The sequence below is a fragment of the Dermacentor silvarum genome, chromosome 2 (genome assembly GCF_013339745.2).
Source record: "Dermacentor silvarum isolate Dsil-2018 chromosome 2, BIME_Dsil_1.4, whole genome shotgun sequence".
Lineage (NCBI taxonomy): Eukaryota > Metazoa > Arthropoda > Arachnida > Ixodida > Ixodidae > Dermacentor > Dermacentor silvarum.
This window is the reverse complement of record NC_051155.1, coordinates 235,083,795-235,106,585: the sequence shown is the minus strand read 5'-3', so window position 1 is coordinate 235,106,585 and position 22,791 is coordinate 235,083,795. Positions and strand designations below refer to the sequence as shown.

General features: G+C 45.1%; 1 protein-coding gene across 2 annotated transcripts in view; it reads left to right on the top strand.

Annotated features, from left to right (window-relative positions):
- Window positions 1-22,791, top strand: part of LOC119442876 (uncharacterized) — a 209,041-nt gene that overhangs the window by 109,188 nt on the left and 77,062 nt on the right. For both annotated transcript variants that reach the window (XM_049662429.1, XM_037707921.2), the window contains exons 3-4: window positions 4,901-4,940; window positions 5,931-6,007. In XM_049662429.1, coding sequence (XP_049518386.1) covers window positions 4,901-4,940; window positions 5,931-6,007 — 117 coding nt within the window. The remainder of the gene's footprint in view (window positions 1-4,900; window positions 4,941-5,930; window positions 6,008-22,791) is intronic.

Here is a 22,791-nt window from a genome sequence, read left to right as displayed (position 1 = left end):
TGAAATGTGTCTATTGAGCTGTAAGCATTCAAATTACGACGACTACTGTGGCTAAGAGCACCGCGAGTGACTTCAGCCTAGAACTTCGGGGCGATTTTACGTGTGGGAAGCACACTATACATATATTGGCTCCAATGCTATCAGTTGCAGTACATTACTCAAACTGAAACTGCATTTCGGTATCGTTCTAACAACCATAAGACGCATTTAAACTCTATCCTTCATTTGCCCATATCAAGACAGGTCACCAGCACGGGGTATACCTTTGACTCCTTTACGACAATCCGGATTCATATCACATCATACCCGCGAAGTACGGGAGTCATTCTAAATAAGAAGTTTAACACTGTTTCTGGTAGCTTAAACGAAAGCCTCGGAAAAAATTAGGTCACGTGCTGCGTTAGTACAACGTGATTGATAGCCTTTGCTTGCAGCACTATTGGTAGTGCATCGCATACATATGTCGATGGCTGTGGCCTCGGTTCCTACCAGCGACAAGTTATCTTTTCGTCTACTTCCATGTCCCTATTTTCCATTATTTTATACATTTCAACTCCAAACATAGGTGATTACCACTATGCTTTCCTTGGCTCCATTGCCTGTTCGCTTTATACGAGGTGTCTCAACTATCATGCACCAACATTTAAAAATATGCAAATGCCACGTAGGTGGACAGAACCAAGCTAATGCCGTTTACCATCGCTTGGAGATACTCAGATTATTTTTTGCTTTCCGCCTAATTACATAATTGTTACATTTAAAAATATGCAAATGCCACGTAGGTGGACAGAACCAAGCTAATGCCGTTTACCATCGCTTGGAGATACTCAGATTATTTTTTGCTTTCCGCCTAATTACATAATTGTTATTAATTATTTAATCAACTGCTCAAATATTATAATTGAATGAAAAGTGTCAATGGGAAAATTGTAGAGCAACATGAAAAATCCCGATACAGCTTTCTGTTGATCGATACGTGCTACATAAAAGCGTTTTTCCTGAGCGTGAAAGAAGCCCGCTAATACACAACGAAGTGCCTCGAGCGGCCAGACGCGCGGGAATATTGCGTGTATTCGCAGGCCTTTTTTCCCGCTCAGAAAGACACTTTTATGTAGTACGCATTGAGCAACAGATTGGGAGTTTTGTTATGTTGCTTCACAATTCTTTCATTGACGCTTTTCATTTAATTATAATATTTCACAAGTTGAATATTAATTAGGCCTAATTATGTAATTAGACGGCGTGAAAATTAGGGGCAGCTTCACACTAAATGGTGCGAAGACTGGGCAAACAGCGATGCTGGTGGCTCTTCCCTAGCTTTAACTTTGTTTAAATTGCTTAGCTTAAATTGGTTTGGCTTGGCTGGTTCTTAGCCGAACTTAGCCGACCCCGAGTATCGGGACGATACTCGGGGTCGGCGATGACGCGCGAGCGCGCTCGGCAAGGGGACGCCACGCCAGCGAAAGCGCAGCACTCTTAAGTCCGGCGCGAGGTGGCCACGCCTCGCGTGGCCGACCAACGTGGCGCGCCGCGCCGCGCCGCCTAGACGCATGCGCATTTTATACGAAACTAGGAGTTTCAGGATGATACGAAACTGCGAACTCGCTGCATGTGCCGCCACCGGTATCCATCAGTCCATTTCGCTCGACGAGACGCGGATGTGGTCCGTTCTCGGTGACGAGACCGGTGCGAAATGCAGCATGTCGCATCTCGACTATAGTGCCTGAAGTATAGTCCAGGCTAGAGCACTTGCACGGGCTCGGGCTTACCCGAAAGCCCGGGCCCGGCCCGCCCGTGGCCGGGCCGGCCGGGTAGAGGAGTTTTTTTTACGGGCTCGGGCCGGGCTCGGGCACGGCGTGTGCTTTTGACCCGCCCGGCCGGGCTCGGGGTTTTTGACGCGGGCCCGGCCGGGCTCGGGCTTCCTGCGAGTTATTCTCGGCTTCTCACTCAGAAAAACATGTATTTTTGGTCTCGGCCGGGGTTCGGGCCGGGTTCGAGTCGGCTCGGCCGGCTCGGGCGGGTAACGTAGATTATTTCCGGGCCCGGGCCGGGCCCGGGTCTCGCCATAAAATTGTGATCGGCTCGGGCGGGGCCGCCCATGTAAAAAAACGGGCCCGGGCCGGGCCCGGGCCGCAAAAATCGGCCCGTGCAGTGCTCTATTCCAGGCACTATATCTCGACGCCGGCTGCAGCCGGGGCACGCCGACGAACGCCGGATACGTCGGCCGCGCCTCGCGCTGTGGGGCTGTGGCGAGGGTAACCTGGGAGAGGGTGGTGACCTCGCCGAGCGATGACGTCACGTGCGTCGCCTAACAATGCCGAGGCGTTGCTAGGCAATGCGCGGTGACGTCATCGCCAGGCGCGGTTTTTTTTGTTCGCACTGCGCGGCCTAACCAAGAGCTTAATCAGCTAAGCTGTTCAAAATAATCCGAGTATCTCCAAGCGACGGCAAACAACATTACCTTAGTTCTGTCCTGCTACGTGGCATTTGCATATCTCTAAATCTTGGTGCGTGGTAGTTGGGACTTGGGACACCCTGTATAGACATGATATATATTGGACTAACGCATTCAGACCAAGATGCGGTTACTCGGCAAGTCAACTCAATCAAAGCGCGTAACTACACTACTTCTCCATTACTGCAAATTACGATAGCGACTTACACGTGTGCACGCCACTGCTCGTCAAGCAAGCCTCTGCAAGCAAGAAAATATAATAGTAAACATGAATAGACCAACAACCAAGTCTAAAATAAAGCAACCCTAATGCAAGGACAGCGACTGAGGTGCAGCTTGCGCTTACGTCACGCTTGGGTGACTAAACGTATAACGCGGCGAATCTCATCGCTCCAGAGAGCCGCCGGTAAGACAAGGAATGCCTCGAAAGGTTGCCTTCTAAGCGTGGTGTGTCGTTTCTCAGTGAGTGATCGTTTTCGTCGTCTTCCACACAGAAATAGAAAAGGCAGCCTGTGGCACATTGGCGAAGCTTAACGAGCAGCTAGCGAGGAAAGTGGCTTAGCAGGTGTCGTCAAGACGCCGTCGAGCGCAGGTCTATCCTACATAGGCGATCTCCGCAAGGAACGCTGACGCTTTCCAGTCAGGATTAGCACTGCTGGGTACGACGTATTGCGCACTGAGATATTTCGCAAAGCATATTCTGTCGGAGGCTGAGTCATGTGCTGAGAACCGACACACTGTGAGCGAGCACTAATCAGAGAGCTTCAAAGAATCTTAGAAGCTGAGAAGCGCAAAAAGAGGTCTCCAGATCCTTCTATACGCGCGTGCTCACTGTGCATCTACAGTGTTTTCTTGTACCTTTTGTTTGTAGAGTCATGAGAGACCAAGTTCGTATAAGTAGTCATCTCCCCGTTCTGTTGAAAGCCAGCATCCCTGCCTCTCTCTCTCTCTCATCCGGGTTCTTTCGGAGTTGGCATGAAACCCTCGAGGCGAATGAAAACATGAATGCATCTCTTGTGTCCGCGTGGCCAGACGCAGGCAGGTGTGCTTTCACGAAAACAATAAAGCTGATTTCATTCAGCTCGAGTACACGTGTTGGTAATTGCCTCGCAATGAAAGCTTAGTACTTTGTGCGAAATCGTTGTATTGCGCAAAAAGTCCATAAGAAGAAAAGGAGAAAAACGTTCATGCTTTCACCGCTTTCGTCTGAACAATTGCCAAATTCCATAAGATTAAGTGCGTTATGAAGATGAATGATTGATAAGGCAAATAAAAAAAATGATGAGGGACATGAAAGAGGAAAGTACTATAATTACTTAAAATACTCTTTGAAGTTCTTCACTAGCGTGTCCATTTGATCTGACGTATGCGGATGCGCTCTATTTTCAGTACTGTTTATTTTCTTCATGTCCACATTCAGAATAAAAACGGCCGAAACCCTGCTACTCGCGACGTGATAGTCGAAGACTTCCGTTACTCCTACTTTCATTTCAGCTTTCAAGATCAGCAGCTGTGGACCCTCTCGCAATGCTGCAACTAAGGTTTTTGTTCTTTTCGCAAAAAAATACAAAAAGGACAAGAAAAACAAAATAAAAACAGAACCAAAGCTTGTGGGCGAGAAAACAAAAATGGGGTGAAAAGTACGCTCGCAATCGCGAATTCTGGCAATCTCGACAAATGCCACAGGTGACCGGAATATAATCCTTGAATTTCGGAGCCTGTGACTCCATAAATCCAGAGCAAAAAAAAAAAAAAAAAAAAAAGAAACAAAGAAAAACGTCTGCTTTCGATATTTTTTTTTTTTTTTTTTTTGCTTCTGTCTAGCTCCCAAACGGGCCGACTAAGTTGGGTTTGAACTAGACTATTGAGTTGAGGTGCAACGCACAACGAGGCTTAGCTATACAAGCGCTTCCGCCCCTCTCCCACAGCTCACCCTAGCGTTACATGGCCTGCACAGATTTTCGTTCCCAACCTGTGGCAGCGCCACCGTAACCCATTCAGTGTATAGGCACGGTGCGCGTTCATATTAAATTTTGCTTTTTGAGAGATAACTTGAGCGTAATTATGCGATTTGACTTTATGGTTGAGTGTGTTTAACCTATCCATGGGACATGACTTTAGGATCAGGTGTGTTTTACTTATTTAAGACGAAAGAACGTACGTTTGGGCATGCTGTCATTCCATTCTAGCCTTTTAGCGCACAATAAAGACAGGACAGTGTGACAGTGTCTACGTCTGTCACACGGTACCTGTCTCTTTTGTGCACTAAACGGCTAAAGTGACTTATTATGTGAGAAAAAAAGTGTAATACTATTTGGAGAGGCTAGCCTAGCAACAGGTCTGGCATGCAGGTGAGATGGGTAGAATTTGGTGCTTTAATTTTTATTGAATAACACAGCAACTAACTTCCTGTCATATTTTTTTTTTCTTTGTTAACTCCTCCAGAACATCGTGATTCTTACCTGTTCGGGACAACGATCAATAGGTGAGCATTCAGTACGCTGTATTCATAAAGTATTCATGCCAAACAGCTTGCTGTTGCTGTTATGCAAAATATTTACTTAGACAAGCTCGGTGTGCATGTTTTACGTTGATATGACCTACATTGTTTTCTCACCATAGCTGTATGGCGGATATTCATTGACCATCCCTAACCTTTTCTTTTTCTTTTTTTTCTTTTTTTGCATTAAGGTTAGATGGCTAAAATGTGTATATTTTGTACCTTTCTTTTATCGATAAAGTTTTTTCTCCATAAATCCGCCAAGCTGCATCTCAAGTCAGTTTATCTTTGCTCTCAGGATATTTTTTTTACGCGCGGATTTCGGAAAAGTTCAATACCGTTTGTTGCACTAAGAAATAAATTCTATTTTTATTCTGATATGAGCAATAATAACTTGGTGACTGCTGTGCCTTTTATACAACGAAAGGGCTGCCACGATTTGCCCATACGCTTTCACGTTAAAAAACTATATTTGATAAAGTTACGCCACTTTGCGTGAAGGTTGGTTCATAAATTCAATTAGGCGCCGACGTTTTTTCTTCTCTGTTTCTTTTTTTATGTCAAATAAAGTTCAGTAGAGTCAGTTAAATCTGGTTTATTTGTGCGAATCCAACATAGGCTAGACTGCGTCAGCCACAAGAAAGTTTATTTCGCATCTGTTAACTTCCTTCTTTAAAAATCGTATTTCTTAACACAAGGTTAAGAAATTGCAGCTACAGTGGTGATGCAGTTGGACAACAACGGTGGCTATAAATATTGTTGTGGCAAAAAATAAAAGGCTAGGTGTTTTTCTTGTGAAATGCACAAGTTAGCTAAATTATGGCGTTATGACTATCTCTTAGGAAGACGTCTGATACATTTTAATAACCCTCACTTACATCGCGTGTTTCCTTGCTGGTATCTGTTAAAAGGTGGAAGCAAAAGTGATTATGTAAATAATGAGTGATCACAATATATGGTGCGCATTTATTACAGTTCGCATCGGTTCTGAGTCGACGTCTGTCGACAGCAGCCCTAGTCAGCAGAGCAGCCGCAGTGATTCCGATTACCAGGTGAGTGGTGCTTCTTTGGCGATGACCATGTGACTCTTACCTTCACTCACTCACTCACTCACTCACTCACTCACTCACTCACTCACTCACTCACTCACTCTCATTCCTTCTTTTCCGCCCTTTCCCCCCGTTTCTCCTACCTTGCATCGCTCCCTAACTCACTCATTTTCAATTGCTTGCTTGTCAATAGATTAATCAATCAATCAATCATTAAGTCATTCAGCCAGTCAGTCATCAAGACACTTTATTTTCAAGCACCTAAAGAGAAGATTTCATTGAAGTTCAAACACACAGAAACTGAATACAGAAATATCTGGATTGAAGGCCGAGGAAGGCTATCTTCCCGTCCAGGAAAAATTGAATCCATAAGTCAGCTGTTGAAATAAGAGAAAACATATTGGCACGATTGAACAATTTGCGGTTTAGCTAAAAATACGACAGTACTGAACCAAACGTGTTAAGTCAATTAGAGATTATTGTTTTTCGGACAATGAATTTGCGACTTTGCTTGAAGCTTTGTGGTGCTTTAACCCCGAGGAGTAACATATTCCAAATTGTTGAGCCGAGGAATGCAATTAATTTTTGCAATACATGTTATAGTATTGCTGCATGTTAAATATGCCGTTTCAGCTGCGTCTCGTATTTCGAGCCAGTATAGAGACAGGATTTCGAGGAAGAAGAATATTTGTGCACGTGCAGAATAAAACAGATGATCTTGTGGCTACATAGTGTTTTAACCGATAGCCCACGTGGCTCATGGAACAAATTAAAAGTTCTTGAAAAAAGGGTAAGTAATTAAAGGGCTCTGTTTCAACGCGCTTGAACAAAATAAGAACCTTGAAAAGCATTTAAAGGCAAGAAAATTAAAACTCTAAGGCACTGCGACAACAAACCTTTTCAAAACATTTTTTATTTTGCTTTCAGGCGTTTATTGTGTTACCTATTGAGCACTAAACGTTTAATTTGTGCAATCACTTCCCTTAATTATTTTCCTCCTGTGTAGGACAGCTAACAGAAGGCTACTCTTGTTCTTTGAGGTTCGTTATTCCATTCGCTTCCGTATACCAAAGCAGCACGGCCGTTAGATGTTTGTCTTAGTCCGCAAATTTTCACAATCTTTATTCTTCGGGGTATGGTGCTGAAAAGTTGGTCATATAAGTAATGTTATGTGCTTATTTATTTGCTTATGTTCTTTGGTATTAATTTTAATGCAAGCTTCTTTTAATTAATTTATGCAAGTATTTGCAAAATATTGTTCTTAAGATTTTGCTAAATAGGGTATTAATGACTTCTTTATGATTTAAGGAATGCCGTAAGACCAACCTTGTTGCTCTGCCTTACCTAGAACATGAGTTGGCAGGTTTTGAAGCTGAAACTTGATTGAGCTTTTCTGGTGAGTGAACTTCGAAGTCTCGCTACTCTTCTTTTAGGTAAGGCAAAGAAATAAAGTTGATCTTATGGCATTCCTTGGAATATAAAGAAGCCATTGATACCCTATTTAGCAAAAATGGAGGAATTGATACTTTGCAAATCATTGAAAAAGGTTATTTCAGGGAAGCTCGGATAAAATTAGAACCAGAGTAGATTTTAAAAAAATGGACTGCATATTCAAAATAAGCATGTAACATTACATATATCCACAAGTTTGCAATAACATATCTCGAAGAAAACATTTTTTTTCTAAAACCAACTTTCCACCTTAGCCAAATTTGTGCACATCCTCAGGATTCCCTGCACAGCTCACACAAGGCCGCACGTGGTGTTCTGGTAAAGTCTGAACATAGTTTTTTAGGAGCGTCGTATCTACGCCTTGCTCGTAGTAGTAGTCTCATACTAGACTTCTCCGGACCCCTGGCTCTCTGTGCAATTTTTCGCTATAATTTATTTTGCGGTAACTATAACAAGACAGCTCCCTTGAAGTAAAAGTATGTAGATCCCTTCATGACTTAACATCAGGCTGTCGATCGAGAGTTCTCTCATGGTTGGCTTTAAGAGAAATAAAGTGCCTTGATAAGATTTCGATGTAGCCTCTCACAAGCGAAAGCCAAGTTTGTTTGTTTTTTATCCAGGAAGTTACGTAAAGAGAAATAGCGCGTGTGGGGACCTCAAATAATGAGTTCTGTGCGCACCACCTGGCCATGGTTTCAAGTTACAAGGTCTTGGAGACAACTAACTTTAAGCATGCGAAGCACGTGCACTTTTGCCATTTAACTTCTCCCTGAAAGCTTCCTAATTCTTGTTGTTCGTTCGCCTAGTCAAAGTTTACCTAGTTCGCCTAATTAAGTTCGTTGTTCGTTGGCCTAACCTAGTTTGCTTGTCAGTTTTCGTCAAAGAGCGAGGCTCTTTGACGAAAACTGGAGAACTTTTCCTGGTGGCACACCTGGTGTACTACTTCTGCGGAATACGGCGATAAATGAAATGATTCACGCAGGACAAACGACCTGCATGCGACAGACGCCTGCTATACAAAACATGCATAATTAAACTACCACATAGAGTATCTCGCAGAAAAGATAAATGTGCATTCGCAAATAGCGCGGGACGCATAGGCGGCACTCGTCCTTTGGATAAGTGCATGTTGTGGCTCATGGTGTGTCCGTAAGGTCCCTGGAGGTATTCTGACACTTTGTGAAAACCTGCAGGTATAATTCGAGCTGCCTGAGAGAGGTCGAAGTAATACATGCAGCAGCCTTATTTAATCCTTGAAGAAACATAACAACCCCGAAACATTTCAAGGCTTATATAGGACTTACTTGTCACAAAGAAAGTGAACGGCATTTCTTTTTTGGCTCTCAACGCCCCGATCGGCACGTGCTAACACCTAACATGAGAACGTTTACTGACACGTTCCTTTCTGCGTTCGAGTTTCCACGAAGTTCAGTAACACGTTACCGCTGCGCTGAATAGGAAGAGTGCGAAACGAACGCGCGCGCAGGGAGCCGTGAACGAACACATTGTTTAACTGTACTCTGCATTCTTTCTTTATTTCCTAAAGAAAGAAAAGAAAAACGGTGAAGTACATTGTCTTCTCTAACCCGTAAAGTCAGTCAACTTGAACGGACGTTTCGGCGAGAGAGAACGCAGGCCCCATGACGCAATGAGCCACGTGACCGCTCCAAGCGGGGGCGGATTGTTGGGCTCCCTCGCCGCCCCGCGCACCGCACGAATAAATATAGTAGCGGCTGTCCCAGTTTTTTTTTTTCTTCTCAAGGTCGTGCTGGTATCACGCGAGCCGTAGAGCACAGCCGTCCTAACTGGATTGCGCCGGCTAGTGGGTATGCGTTCTGTGCGCGGTGGATGTGCATCTGTCATTCAGTGGTGCCGTGAAATGGGAGGTGAGCCAGTGGCAGCGCTTATGGGTAAGCTTGTGGCGCTTATCTTTGATGTCTGAATGGTACCAGTGCCCTTCCTGTGGACATCCCTGCTAGTTATTTACTATAGTGGCGCTTTTAACGTCACCGAATTCACAGTGCTGTTTTGTGAGAGACAGGCCTTATACGGACTCTGTTAGAAGTTACTCCAAACTCACGTACGTGAAGTCAACCTCATCTCTTTTACTAGTTAGCAGTCTTATTTCAGCAACTAGCTGGATAGAAGATGAGAGATAGACACTCTTAATCGGAAAGCAGAGACTTTTGCTGGCGTGCATATGATCGCTGACTTACTGCTCTGCATCGAGAAGGTGGATAGGATTAAATTATACTTGCAATACAATCACGCAAGAGCAGGAACAATGAGATTGATTATAAAGCAGGTCCATAGAAGCTGACTGTTGGCAACATTGCGTCTCGGTTGCCGTCGTTAAAGACGCACAGGGAGCTGAGTATGACTAAATGTATACCAGCTGAAGTCAGAAGGGAAGGTGGTTTGAAGCGTCGAACTTGGTCAATGTTAAGATCGTCGTTTTTAGAATTGAGACCATTCTATGGCCGAAATAGTATCTGGATGATCATACTGTGTCTCGATGATAAAGATCAAATCAACTTATGGGCTTTAACGTCCCGAAACGGCGAAATAGTTTGTGAGGGACGCCGCAGCGGGGGCCTCCGAAATAATTTCAATAACTTGAGGGTTCTCTAACGTGCACTCAAATCAAAGTACACGAGCGTTTTTACATTTCGCCTCCATCGGAATGCGGCCCCATGGCTGGGGATCGAGTCCTCAACCTCATGCACAGCAGCAGAACGCCGTAGTTACTGATCGACCGCGGCGGGTGTCCACGATGAAAAGAAAGTAGCCGAAATGTGAGCTCACGACTACTTCATCGCTAAATTCGAAAGCAAGTTTGTCTCTTAGGATGAATAATGGCATTTATGTATGCATACAACAGAAGCAACGTTGAGTGAAGATAATAAAGTACATGTATAATTTTCAAGTAGAGGACTAACTATAAGCTTCCAACACGTTTTGCATGTATCTGTATGCATTGCATGTATCTGTACGTTTTGCATCTATTGCATGTATCTGTATCGAAATAAACGTTACAAAATTGTTTCATATATTCAGATATCTTTTTTTTCTGGGGGGGGGGGGGGGGGGGGGGGGCTACGACGCCAATCACTGCATCTGCTTCGTTATTCCATGCCTTCGCTTCCTCGAGACAGTGTTATTTTTAAACGCGGGCCCTGTCTCTCTCATGTCAAATAGAGTCCTTAGTGCTAGCGCCCCTTTGGTCCCGACCTTGAACCTAGTGAACTGTAAAATTCTTCAGCAGGCCGGGTCGATGTTTGGCCGCACGAACCTGAACGTTCGCCCGTGCCTCGGGCAAGATTAGCTACTTGTATCGGGGTGCGCTGCGTCTTCAGTACAGGGGCTCTGCTCTTGTTACTTACACTGCGAGCCCACAGTAAAGTTCGCTGGGCGGGGAGAAGCTTAGGTTAACTGGTTCATACAAAGGATGCCTTGAACTGAGACTACGTAACAGGACTGCGACACGCAGGAAATACCCGGCCTGATTTGCAGCGGTGTCTTTGAGCGCAGGCACGCATTTCGTTTTTCATACTGCGAAGGTCATATTCAGTATACCGTGAACAATAATTATCAAAGAGCGCGCTTCTACAGCTGCGAAAGAGCATACAGGGTGTTTTTTAAGACAATTTATAGTGGAAGTGTAATATATATATATATATATATATATATATATATATATATATATATATATTGAACGAGAAGAAATGGAACCGAGGGGCCCGAGTTTTAATAATTTAAAAGAGAATTTGACAAGGACACCAAGGACAACATTGGGGCAATTACTTGTACTTACGAAGTGAATTAAAGAATTGATAGAGTAATGGAAATGAAAGTGGATGAAAAACCAACTTGCCACAGGTGGGGAACGATCCCGTGTCTTCGCATTACGCGTGCAATGCTCTTACCAATTGAGCTACCGCGGCGCCGTTTTCACATTCACTTTCTGGGGTATTTATGTTTTACTAATGTCGTGCAGGGCCCTTCTGCAGTGAGGCTCGTCAGGCGGTGGGAAGTGGTCCTAGCATAGTATCTGAGATGCGTACGCATTGTTTAAACGGTAATGTGCGTCGTGATTGGGTAATGCTGCGCAATGGCAATGGTTTCAGCCGTTGACGCACTGCGTGGTAAGCCAAGAAATATTTTAACGGCTTGGGCTTGAGTGCTCTGAATCGTACGCAGGTTAGTCTTGCACGTGTTGGATATTGCAAGCAGGCTGTACCGCAAGAATACAACGAACAGCACCGTGTACAGCTGTAACATAGCGTGTATAGATACTCCCCTACTTTTTCCTACAAGGAACCTGAACAGGTGACAGATAGCGGTCAGCTGCTTTTTCACGTAATTCACGTGCAAAGTCCAAGACAGGTCTCTGTCAATTAAGACTCCCAAGAACCTGTGACTACTTCGGCTGTATGGTATAAGTGGTCCATAAGTAGACATTGGCTTCCTGGTGAATGCCACCATTGCGTACTTTCCACGTGAAATTTCAAGTCCTTGTTGACAAAGTTAGCAAGGTGTCATTATGGCTGCCTTCTGAAGCCGAGCGCGAAGCTGCAGTCGTGTTGCACCTGATGCCCAAATACAGATATCGTCCGCATATATGGAAAGTAGTACGGTGCTTGGCAGATTGTCAACTAATCCAATGAGGGTTATATTGAAGAGCGTCGGGCTAAGCACTCCGCCTTGAGGTAATCCTTGGCTACCGTAATGCTCGGATGTCGGGCCATTTTCTGTGTGCACGTAGAATGATCTCCTCTGTAAGTAGCTGCACAGCCACATGTATATCTTACCACCAAGTCCTACGGCTTCTAACGCGCTAAGGATGGCTTCATTCGTGACATTATCGTAAGTCCCTTTAACGTCTAGAAACATAGCAGATAGTCGTTTACAGGCCTTCTGGTGTTGCACAAGTGTTATAAAGTCAACAACGTTGTCTGTTGACGAACGGCCGCGCCTGAATCCGGCGATAGCGTCAGGGTAGATTTCATAGAACTTTAAGTACCATTCCATACGTGTTAAAATCATTCTTTCCATTGTTTTCCCGGCAAAGCTGGCAAGTGAGATCGGACGGTATGAGGAAACGTCCAAAGGCGACTTGCCAGTTTTTGAGAAGTGGAATGAGGCGACTTGACTTCAATTCCTGCGGAACAGTACACGTCAGCCAGTAGTCGTTGTATAGGAGCAAGAGTGCCTTCCGAGCTTGGTCTCCTAGGTTACACAGGGCACGGTATGTAATGCCGTCAGGTCCTGGCGCTCAAGAACGCCTGCAGAAAGCCAGCGCAGCTTCTAGTTCTTCCATAGAAAACAGGCACTCCATGCGGGGATCGCGTGAAAACAGTAGGTGGTCGAGTGTTCCCGTTCCATCAGAATTTGCCTCGCCAGCAATCTTTCTGCAGAAAGATTCTGCGACGTCAATTTCTCTACATTGTAGATGGAGTGCCAAAGATCTAAACGGGTGACGCTGAACAAAGGTTGTGTGAAAACCATTTAAGCGACAAAGGTTTTTGCGGATCCAGGGACTCGCAAAAGGATACCCATTTCACAAAGCCAGCATGTTCACGTGACGCTGTATTTTCTTTTGTGTTCGTCTAGCCAATCTCAAATCATGATTGGATTTCGTGTGTCTATATCTTCGTTCCGCACGACGGCGAATTGCTCGAAGTTTCTCGAAGTTTCTCGAGTTCGATGTCAAATTGTGTGCGGGCAGAACTCTTCAAAAGCGAATGCGCGGTTGTTTGTACGGCATCCTTTATCGCACCCTCTTGGTTGTAGGAGGTGCCGTCCGGACAACAGTCTTTCATGATTATCTTGTATTTAGGCCAATCGGTGCATTGACGGTTCTGGAGGACTGGGAGCTAGTCAAACCTTCAATCTTCAAATAAGTTGGGATGTAGTCGCTACACCGCGTTTCTAAATCCAAAAACCAGTGCACTCTTCTCGCAAAGAAACGTGAAACGAAGGTAAGGTCCAGGCAGCTACTACACACTGATCCACGCAGATAAGTAGGGCTTCCATCATTTGACAGGCAAAGTTCGCGTTCAGAGACAAAAGACACCAGTGTTCTGCCTCTAGAGTTCAATTTGGAGCTTCTCCATAGGTAATGGTGGGCACTAAAGTGGTCAGTAATCACCGACGGCTGTGGAGTCGATGTCAAAATTCCCCGTAAGCGCTCACAATTTAAACAACATGTTGGAGATAAGTAGGCTCCAAGAATTGTGAACGTGGGCTTTTTTTTTCTTCACTGTTAAGCAAACGTATTGATTTAGTTCGTCGATCGTCATGGTATATAAACACAACAACCTTGCTGCACTCTCTGTGGGTAGAGGACATAAAGCACACATAGCCGGACAGTCTGATGGGAGCTGACAAGTTGGGCTCGAAAATCTCGATAATGTGGAATTGGTGCGTAAAGAGAAACTGTCTAAAGTCGGACATGCGTGACTTTATCCCTCTGGCGTTCCACTGAAAGAAAGATGCGTTCTTGACCTCCTTTTGAAACGACGGCATCTCGTGGACCGTGGTTTTGCCGTAGAGCCGCAAGCACCGGACTGAAGGTTTCCAGCACCTGCAGCGCGCTCTGCGCCGACGGGGTTTTCATGCTTCTCAGTAGAATGCGCATGGCGTCCATAAGTGACTTCAACATCACTATGACATGGCGTTCCTCAGTCGTCGCATCAGCGGTTCGTGAGGTCATCGAGCGCGGCGGGATTTGATGTGAATCTGAGGCAGGTTTGGCGCGTGGAAGTGCAGGCAATTCTTCAGGAGGTGTGAGTCTTGCCCCTTGCTTCGTTTTCGCAGTGTCCGTCTTTGTGGTAGTCGGCGTTGGTGTGGTAGCCGCTTTGTCGGAAGAGGGTGTATTTCTATCGGTAGATGCTACTTTTCGTGATGCTCTTCGGTGGCGATGTCGTCGTCGCCTGAGAGTAGCGGCAGCCTCTCTGTGTGTTGAATGGTCCCGTATCATACGTTTGAGTACTGCTCGCTCGTTCCTCATCCGCGGGCAATCCTTGGATTAGGCCTCATGGGCACCAAGGCAGTTAGGGCACTTTAACAGAGTTGCGCAGCAGGCTTCTTCTGAATGAGACTCAGCGCACCGTGGGCACACGAGATTGTTCATACAAACACATTTTACGTGTCCCATCTTGCAGCGTTTGTAGCATTGCAGGGGCTTTGGTACGTATGGGCGGACTGGATGGCGGACGTGGCCAATTTTGACGTGTGAGGGAAACTGTCTCCCTCAATAGAGTAGCAGTCTGGATCAGTTGGTACATACTGAATAGTAAAAACCAGTCAAAAGACGAAGGACAGAGAAGAGACGTGGCACACACGACGACTGGACTAACAACTGTGCTTTATTGAAGAACCCCGTCTCTCAGGAAAACCCGGCGAGCATGCGCAGCTCAAAAGCCGACACCCACACACGAACAAAGGTGATAGCAAAACGCCACGTAGCTAACGCCAGTGCGATAGGAAACTAAGTTCTTTCTGCATCGGTGAGAGAGAGGTAGAACTGATGCAATTATCCCCTTGCAAATTGATATGGTAAGCTTCGAGAATTTCACGCTCCGTCTTGCCCTTGCCCCTACCAAGGATTTTAACATTGGAAAAAAGCGGGACGCAGCCGCGTTCCCGACAATGGCGAGGCAGATTTGCTCCATCAGAGGAATTCCAAGAATTGTAGTGTTCTCGCAGCCTCTCATTAATACACCGGCCTGTTTGACCGATGTAAACTTTTTCACAAATCAGCGGAAGCTCATACACCACACGTGTAGCACAAGAAATGTAACCGTTGTCATGACACGCGGGGGGTCTATTCCTGCCGCGCGCCACGCGTGAGCAAAGGCCTTTTGCAGACACATTATTAAGTCAAGAAAAGTATGATTATGCCTAAAGTAGCGTGTTCTTAGGCTCCTGTTTTGTTATCTGATTTTCCGTGGCCACGGTAGTGTTTACCACAATTACTAAAAACGTAACTTCCGCTCATACGCGGCTGCTTTCAACTCCATAAGGTGGTTTTTCTTTAGCTGCACCAAATTTTTAAAGATTGCCTGTGGCAGATAGCACAGTTCTAACCGTTGAGATAATTTACTCGATGAGGTGGCCATTACTTCTAAAATAAATCAAAATGTTTAACTAAATAATTACCATAATTACACTAAATAAATGTTTCATTGATTACGTTAGGGCATATTTCATTATGCGAATTGTCGCTACTGAGTTTGCAAGGCATAACGACTTGAAACAAATTCTGAGGATGGCGCCGGTTTCGAGATATACGCCTTCAAACTTGCGGTAGAAATGCACTGCTGTTCCAGTTACATTTTTAACAAAACGCTATTTTCTGCATTCAGGCACAAAAGTAACTGGAACGCCAATGCATTTCGTTGGACACTTTGAAATTCTCGAAAATGGTGTAGGTCTGAGAATTCGTTCTAAGGGGATACATCTTGCGAACTCACCGGCTACAATTCTTTAATTCTAATATGTACCGTAATGTAATTAATTAAGACGTTAACTATTTTACGTATTTTGTTTATTCAAATAACCATTTTGATGCCTTGTAGAGGTAATGGCCGCCTCATTGAGTAATGTAACTCAAGAGTTAGAACTGTGCTATCTGCTACAGGCAGTTTTTAAAAATCTGGTGCAGCTGAAGAAAGGCAGCTGGTGTAAGCCTTCCTTGGTCGAGCGGCTTTGTCCCGGGGAATCGTCTCTGCTGCTATATACAAGATAAGAACTAACATTTTGATAAGCACTCTTTGGCTCTTCCTGTGGGTTTCGCATTCCGTCGCATATATATATATATATATATATATATATATATATATATATTCCGTCTACCTATGACTTACCAGCGGATGACATGCCCACCTTCTTCGCATCATTCACCGTCTCCCCCACACAGAACCGATATGCCTGCCACCTACCGTTCATCTCGGCGCCGCTCACTTTCTCCACGCCATTGCTCAGTGTCCCCACTTAGGCCCGCCTCACAGGCCCCTGACCTCTGCTCGGAAAACTCCACGCTGCAGTTATAGGAGGGGAAACTGCATCTATCGGACTACCTATACTCGTCCAGAGCGCCGTCGAATCTATTATTAGTGTTTGTGAAAGGTGTTCGGGTTGAAGCTCTTATTGGCATTCGTGCCGCCATTTCTATAAGTCGTGTTGATTTATGCTCCCGTCTACGAAAAGTGACCACGCCATACTGCGGCTCTACTTTGCGTGGAGCAAACGATGCCACAATTCACCCGATCACGCGATGTACTGTACTCTATCGATGACATCCGTCATCATATAGCATTTTCGGTGCTAAGTGAGTGCACTCACAAACTCATTTTGGGTTGGGATTTCTTGTCCTCCACCTCCGCGTTCATCAGTTGTCGCCATCGCCTCCTATTCCTGACCGACATCAATCAGCAATGCCATTCTACAGATGAAGCGCATAGCCGTTTTGTAACAGCCACATATTATGTGCTTTGGCCATCTATACAGAACAAATCATGACCGTTCGTTCCGCCGATACTGTAAACGGCGACATGTTGATTCACCCTTATGGCCGTATTTCTTCTAGAGAAATTGTGAGCGCTCCCAGCCTTCTTCGTTTCATTAATGGGTGTTCAATGGTTAATTCATTGAATATCAATCAATCAATCAACTTTTATTTCCTTTGGATAGGAGGAGTACGGGACTAAAAGCTTGAACAGCTTGACGAGGTCCCGACCCATTACAGTTGGCAAAACAGCAGGATGACGGTCAGTCATGCACGAAGAGTTCACATAAATTGACGAGTATTACATAACATCGCGTAACACAAAATTTTGTAACAAAGCGCGAAACAATAGAGCTCATTTTCATAGGCTTAAAATGGCATGAACATAAAAAGCAGCGATCGACAAGAACGGGGACAAAAATTCAAAAGGATGTGCTATTCCTGCGAACAAATGGAGTGGGCGAAGTGTTTAATGAGACAATTTTGATTACACGAAGGATCGAAACCTTCATAGTTTAATAAGTTTAACAGGGAAGGTAGCTTGTAGGACAAAGATTGTACATCATAAGTAGTTCTAGGGGTGGGTACAGTCCACATTTCTTTGTGCCTGGTTAGACGAACACTTGTGTTTACTTTTAACTTAGCAAGATTAACTACGGTATCGGTACCATATTTAACAAAAGCTTTATAACACAACATCAGCCTATAATTATATAAACAGAACACTGGAAGAAATTCCAACTTTGCAAAAAGAATTTTGTAGAGGAAGCATAATGCACAGCAGCAATATGTCGTATGGCTCTTTTCTGCAGCAAATACAGCTTGCGCAAATTTTTTACACCTGTAGTACACCACACTATGCTGCAGTACTGTAACAGAGAGGACACTAATGTATTGTAGATCATAATCTTCACTTTTGTAGGAAGAATGTATCGCGTACGTGCAAGGACACCAATGGCAGATGACATCTTTGAATGGAGGTTTTCAACATGTATATTCCATGTAAGGTGCTCTGAGAAATGTACTCCAAGGGTTTTAACAGAATCCACCATTTCCACCTGCTGAGAGCCCTGAAATAAATTCAGCTTCTTTGTCAGCGTTTTTCCTTTAGGCGTGTGCATGATAACCTCTGTTTTTGAAGGGTTTGTTCTTAAATAATTCACTGGAGGCCCAGGCAGCTAAGTCAGATAGCGTTCTGTTAGCCATCGCTTCTATCTCTGTTTCCAAATTCCCTGTAACAAAAACTGTCGTGTCATCAGCGTACGAAACGAATGTTGCGTTGTCTGTGCAGTGTACGATGTCATTTATGTAAATCAAAAATAAGAGTGGCCCTAGAATGCTTCCCTGTGGCACACCAACAACTACCGGCTTCCTTGCAGATGTTTCATTGTTTGTATCCACGAATTGTGTCCTATTTGAAAGATAGGATTCTAGAAGCGCATGCGCTGTTCCACGCACACCATAGTTTTCTCATTTGCGAAGAAGGATCGTATTATCAATTAGGTCAAATGCCTTGGAATACTCGACTTATATGCTTAATACCATTTGATTACGACTGAATGCACCAATAATTATTTCTTGACTCTTTTTCAGTCAAGAGGGCTGTTTCGGTAGAGCGATGCTTCCTAAATCCATGTTGAAAATCTTGAAACAAATTGTGGTAATTAAAAATGATAGCAATGTTATATGCATTAATTTCTCAATACCTTTCGAAAACACTGGAATTATCGAAATAGGTCGATAGTTGTTTGGGCCGGCTCCCTTATCACCGTGCTTGAAGACTGGAACAACACGTGAAGTCTGCATTTGTTTAGGAAATATGCCTGTAGATAATATTAGGTTATAAATATGGGTAAGAACAGGGCATATAATATCAAGCACATACTTTATGGGGCGAATCTGGATACCATCGGCATCCAGGGACCGGCTGTTACTTAAATCACTGAAGCAAGAAAAGACTTCTGAGGGGCTAGTTGGGGCAAGAAATAAAGTGTTACTAAACGCGCTTACAGGCAGGAACTGAGCATAGCTGTTCAGACTATCAACATCATTTAACAGTGGTTTTAATGAGAATATTTCATTAAATGCGTTTGGTATAGCATTTCCGGAACGGTTGTGCCCGTAATGACACAAAACATCTGGAATAGCTGAAGTTGAATTAGGCTTTAACAAAGTATTCAATTTGCGCCAGATTACATCACTTTTTTGATTGGCCGGGTCACTAAAAATTCCCACGAAATAAGCATCCTTAGCAGCCCTAAGCTGATTGGTGAGACTATTTCTATATTTCCTAAAATCCTTGAGCAGGGCTGGATCTCTAGATTTCACAATTCGAGCACACAGGGCATGTTTGTGTTTAACCATACCAAGAAGCTCAGGTGTTAGCCAAGGTTTTCGTGCTTTGGATGGCCGTGTCATTTTTTTCATAGGGAAGTGTTCGTGGTAAAGAGCTTTGAAAGTGGTCATGAAAGCAGTATGCGCAGAGTCACTATCTTCTGCCCGGTAAACGCTGTTCCAAGCTTCACGAGTAACAGCTCGGCGAAATGCTTCAAGATTTGATGAAGTAGTGGACTGAATAAAGACTGGCTTTTTAGTTTTACTATCCAGGCAGTGAATTCAATTTACTAGTAATACCAGATGGTCACTAATATCAGTGTACACCACGTCGGCCTCTAATGAATCAATAATACTAGTTCCGATCCCCAATTCTTGCCCTGTGGATCAACTATCATATGCGCTGTTGATATTGAACCCGTTGTCCTCGCTCCTCTTAATGTTGCACCGACGGAGTCAAATTCGCCTCCTCTCGACTCTTCTTGCCCTCTTCTGACAAATTCCACCAGCCCAGACCTTTCACCCACTCAGACTCGAGATCAACTCGATTTGTTGAAAAAACACGGTGCCTTCTTCGACGTCCACTCACCCGTCCTCGGTAAGACGCCTTTCGCCACTCATCGCCTTCAGACCGACGGCTCACGCAGGGTTCACCGCCGTTGATATAGTGTCTCTTACCAAGCGCAAGGTTATTGAAAGAAATCTGTTCGACATGCTTGAACGCAACATAGTACGCCCTTCCTCAAGTTCCTATTCCTTTCCAATGGTTCTGTACAGAAAAAGGCCGGCTCAGAACGCTATTGCGACGACTACCGCGCCCTCAACAAAATCGCACGCAACGTTGTTAAACCCCTGCCATGAATTGATGACGCGTAGGACTCGCTGCAGGGCGCTGAGTCTTAATCTTCGATCTGGCTACTCGCAAATACCAACGCACGAGTCTAACAAAGAGACAACGGCATTTGCCACCCCGTACAATCTCTACGAATTCAACGTGATGCCTTTCGGACTCTGCAATATGCCTGCCACATACGAATCAAAGACCTGCCTGTGCTATCTTGACGATATAGTTGTCTTCTCTTCAACATTCTCACATCTCCAGCGCCTTGATGAAGTTCTAACCTGTCTTGCGAAGGCTGAACTGCAGCTGAGCACAAAAAAAAATGACGCTTCGCGGGCAAGACCATCAAGGTTCTGAGGCACTAAGTTAAGAAGGGATTCGGCCGGACCCGCAGAAGATTGACGCAGTCCTCAACTTCCCCGCCCAGAACGTCAAAAAGACTTGCGCAGTTTTATCGGCCTCGCCTTCTACTTCCACCGATTTACACGCAACTTCGCAACGCTTGCGTCTCCGCTCCACCAACTTCTTCGAGCTGCTGCACCATTAGTTAGGATAGAGGACTGCGAAGCAGGTTTCCAAACTCTAAAGCAAGCCCTCGCGTCCGAGCCGGTACTGTGCAATTTTGACACGACTGCACCTATCATCGTCCGCACCGACACTAGAGGTCATGGTATTGGCGCTGTTCTATTGCAACGTGAACATACCTCTCATGAGCGAGTCATTGCCTATGTCAGTCGTTGCCTGTCCACAGTATAGAGGAGAATTATACCATTACCGAGCAGGAATGTCTTGCTGTTGTTTGGGCTGTGCGAAAATTCACTCCGTATTGACACGGCCGGCGCTTCACGGTCGTTACAGACCATCACGCATTGTTCAGGCTCTCCCGCTGAAGAACTTATCGGGTCGTCTTGGGTGCTGGGTGATTCGCTTACAGGAGTACGACGTCAACATAACATACAAGTCTGGAAAAAAGCTCCAAGGCACCGACGCTTCCTCCCGTTGCCTGCATCCGATGTCCCATCGTCCATCAATGCCTCCCCCCCCAAAAAAGCCCCTCTCACGAGCCATCTTCATCCAATTTACAAATCGTAACACTAGACTGGTCAAGCGCTGACTGCCATCACGCCATTATTGCACACCAGCATGCAGACCCATAACATCAGACTATTCTTGACCGCCTTAGCGGTTCCCCCTCTCCCCCAAACACCCGTATACGTCGACAACTTGACCTTCAAGTTACACAACGGGGCCCTTTGTCATTACATTTATCACCTCGATGGCAACAAATTGGTCCACGTCACTCCCCGTTCTCTGCAAAGCGATATTTTACAAGCTTTTCACGACGATATCACAATACTTATGGCAGAATCCCAAGCCGGTTCTTTTGGCCTGGCCTCTCCTCTGCCGTGGCCAAGTATATTGCCTGTTGCGTGCCTTGTCAACACAGCAAACAACGTCCATCTGCTCCCGCTGGGCTCCTTCAACCCCTTCCTTGTCCTGCCTCTCCCTTTGAGGTCGTCGGAGTAGCCTTGTACGGGCTTCTCCTGACCGCCAACTGTAATCGCTGGAATGTGACAGCTGTTGAACACCTCGCTCGGTATGCTGAGACAGCTTCTCTACATTCTGGCACAGCTTCTGAAGTTGCTGACCTTTTCCTGCAAAGCATCTTTTTACCCCATGGAGCACCACGCGTTATCCTCGGCGACCGCGGCAAGGTCTTTCTCTCTTCCATTCTCTCCGAAGTTACACGAGTCACCAGCACTGTTCATAAGACAACCTCCACCTACCACCTACAGACCAATGGCTTGACCGAGCGTTTCCATCGAGCACTCTCAGACATGATCTCAATGTACATCAGCCCCGACCACACAAACTGGGATGCAATCCTACCGTTTGTAACTTTTGCCCACAACACTGCACCTCAACGTATCACCAGATTTTGCCCATTCTTCCTTGTCTACGGCTGCTCACCACTTTCGCCCTTGATGAATTTTTCTTCTAGGCCCCTGTCTCATTGGAACTGTCTTTTTCCGAACAATTTGTTTCCCGCCTCCCCCACTGCCGCTGCCTCGCCCGTAATAAAACCGACATCCCCCAAGACGCTCGCAAGCATCGCTACGACTCGACTCACCGCAATGTGATGTTCTACCCTGGTGACGAAGTATTACTTTGGACACAAGTACGTGTCCCCGGTTTATGTGACAAATTTTACAGTCGTTTTCTTGGACCCTACCGGATTTATATATATATATATATATATATATATATATATATATATATATATATATATATATATATATGAACGAGACGAAAGGATATCGAGGGACCCGATTTAGATTAGTCAAATCAGAAGACGCCAACAAATCATAACGTGAAGGACAGCATAGCGGAAATTGACAATTGACGTAAGGAAATAATAAATAGATGGAATTGAAGGCCGATGAAAACACAACTGGCCGCAGCTCGGATACGCACCCACGTCTTCGCCTTACACGTGCGGTGCTGGTACCAGTTGAGCGACCTCGGCGCCATTCACCCATCCACTTTCTGGGCTATTTATGTCTGTCTACTAGAATTAACCCTGGGAGTGTTAGCCTGTGCCACCACTCACGGCCAGGCAGTAGATGTAGAACATCCTGTGTATCCATG